The 2,454-nt window shown below is 38.5% G+C and overlaps 1 protein-coding gene across 1 annotated transcript; it reads left to right on the forward strand.

The window, feature by feature from the left end:
- Positions 1–265: 265 nt before the first annotated feature.
- On the forward strand, positions 266–1,592 carry LOC106090120 (lipase 3). Its single transcript, XM_013256204.2, has 2 exons — positions 266–391; positions 449–1,592. Exons 1-2 carry the CDS (start codon positions 290–292, stop codon positions 1,568–1,570), a joined length of 1,224 nt encoding a protein of 407 aa, XP_013111658.2. The 5' UTR covers positions 266–289; the 3' UTR covers positions 1,571–1,592.
- The last annotated feature ends 862 nt before the right edge of the window (positions 1,593–2,454 follow it).

The following is a 2,454-nucleotide window of genomic DNA, read 5'->3' on the forward strand; positions in this document are numbered from 1 at the left end:
ATATACTTTATGGGGTCTCAGACGAATATTTCGACTAGTTACAAACAGAATGACGAAATTAGTATACCACCCATCCTATGGTGGAGGGTATAAAAACGTGACTATAGTTACACTGATAACTTTGTTGTAATAAATAATAAATTGCCACAAATGATATAAGTTAATGCTCCCAGCATTATCATTACTCAAAATTGATTGAAGAGTAAATAATTTAAAATCCCTTAGATTCCATATAAATAGTCAATACGAAAGAAAATGTCATGCCAGAAGTTTTGCGAAAATCAAAGGTATGCATGTGCTAGCCATTTTACTGATTTGCCTTGGAATACTGGCCAGTGCTTTGGCAGATACGGAGGAGCCAGCTTGTAAGTTGAAGGAATTGATAAAGACTGTAAGATTATCCACAATTACAAATATTTCTTTAAATAATGCCCATATATTCTTATAGGACGAGCGAGCTCAACGCAATGGCTATCCTACCGAGTCCCATTTTGTTACCACTTCAGACGGTTATATATTGAATCTATACCGAATTCCAAATTCTCAAAATGTGGAGTATAGGAATGTCAATCGCCCTGCCATCCTATTGCAGCATGGCTTGTTTAGTAATTCAGACTGTTGGCTGTCTGGTGGCCCCGGTAACGCCTTGGCTTATCTACTGGCCGATGCTGGCTTCGACGTGTGGTTGGGTAATGCTCGCGGTAACATTTACTCTCGCAACAACACAGTCATATCTCTTAAGAATCCCAAATTCTGGCGCTTTGATTGGCATGAAATTGGTACTATTGACCTACCCACCATGATTGACTACATACTTGACAAGACGGGAGAAGAAAAAATTCATTACGCTGGCCACTCGCAAGGTACCACTGCGTACTTTGTTATGATGTCGGAACGCAAGGAATACAATGATAAAATTAAATCGGCCCATATGCTAGCTCCATGTGCCTTCTTCGAGCATGCCACCTCTGCAGTTTTCAAAATACTCAGACCCTTGGTTGGCAAGCCTGGAGGTATGTGGAATCAAGTACTCGGTAATATGGAATTCCTACCACTGAACCGCTTTATTAACCGTCTTAGTGATACTGCTTGTGGCCTAGAACCTTCTATGCAATTTTTGTGTAAAGACATGTGGTTACTCTTCGCTGGTGATGGCTATAAGAACACCAATTTAACCGCCTTGCAAGAGCTACTAGAAACTCACCCAGGTGGTGCTTCCAGCAATCAGGGTATTCATTATGTTCAATTGAGTGGCCATAATGCGGGCCGTTTCTGCCAAATGGATTATGGAGAAAAGAAAAATAATAAACTCTATGGCCAACCAACTCCACCCGAGTATAATTTGGAGAATATCATGGCTCCCACATACTTGTACTCCAGCAATAATGATGGCCTTTGCAATCCCAAGGATGTAGATACTTTGGCATCCAAAGCAATACATTTAGCTGGTCACTATCATGTACCAGATCCTACTTTTAACCACTTGGATTTTATTGTGGCCAAACATATGAGAGAAATGGTAAATGATCCCGTAATAGAGAACATTTTGAAACATGAAAACTCCTTGTAGTAAAAAACAATAAAATCTCAACTGCTATTAACATTTTAGAAATTTTTTGTTTTCCTATAAATTTAAAGGCTTCCCTGTTTGCGTAAATCACCCATAGAGTTTCAAAATCATCCATAGAGTATGGTTGCCCAAAAAGTAATTGCGGATTTTTCATATAGTCGGCGTTGACAAATTTTTTCTCAGCTTGTGACTCTGTAATTGCATTCTTTCTTCTGTCAGTTATCAGCTGTTACTTTTAGCTTGCTTTAGAAAAAAAGTGTAAAAAAATATATTAGATTAAAGTTCATTCTAAGTTTTATTAAAAATGCATTTACATTCTTTTAAAAAATCCGCAATTACTTTTTGGGCAACCCAATACATCTTAAACCCAGTTTACACTGCTCTTCAAATCCGAATTTAATGGTTCGATCATCTGTTTTCCCTTTATAAAATCAGCTGGCGAGAGCCTTAAATCCGGATTTAATTAGCATTCTCAAAGCATTACCTAGTCAATGGGGGTATTGTAATTGCTTATATACAGGTCGTAATTCATTCTTCTTTAACTACTGCCCAGTCTATCTCTATGTTCTAACTATCAAATTTGCCATGAACATTCCATTAAGGAACAGGGGTTACTTCTCTCATATCATTGAGTGCAGTCCGATTAATGTTAAGCTCAATGATAAGGGACCTCCTTTTTATTGCCGAGTCCGAAGGGCGTGCGGCGTAGCGACACCACCTGATAGAGAAGTTTTAAAATGGCAGGATACCTCACAAATGTTGCTAGCATTAGTAAGGGGAAAAACACCGCTGAAAATTTTTCTGACGTTTTTGATGAGATTTGAACCCAGACGTTCGACATCGTAGACGGACTTGCTAACCTCTGTGGCTTCTATTATATTCAG

This window comes from Stomoxys calcitrans, chromosome 2 (genome assembly GCF_963082655.1).
Source record: "Stomoxys calcitrans chromosome 2, idStoCalc2.1, whole genome shotgun sequence".
In the NCBI taxonomy this organism is placed as follows: domain Eukaryota; kingdom Metazoa; phylum Arthropoda; class Insecta; order Diptera; family Muscidae; genus Stomoxys; species Stomoxys calcitrans.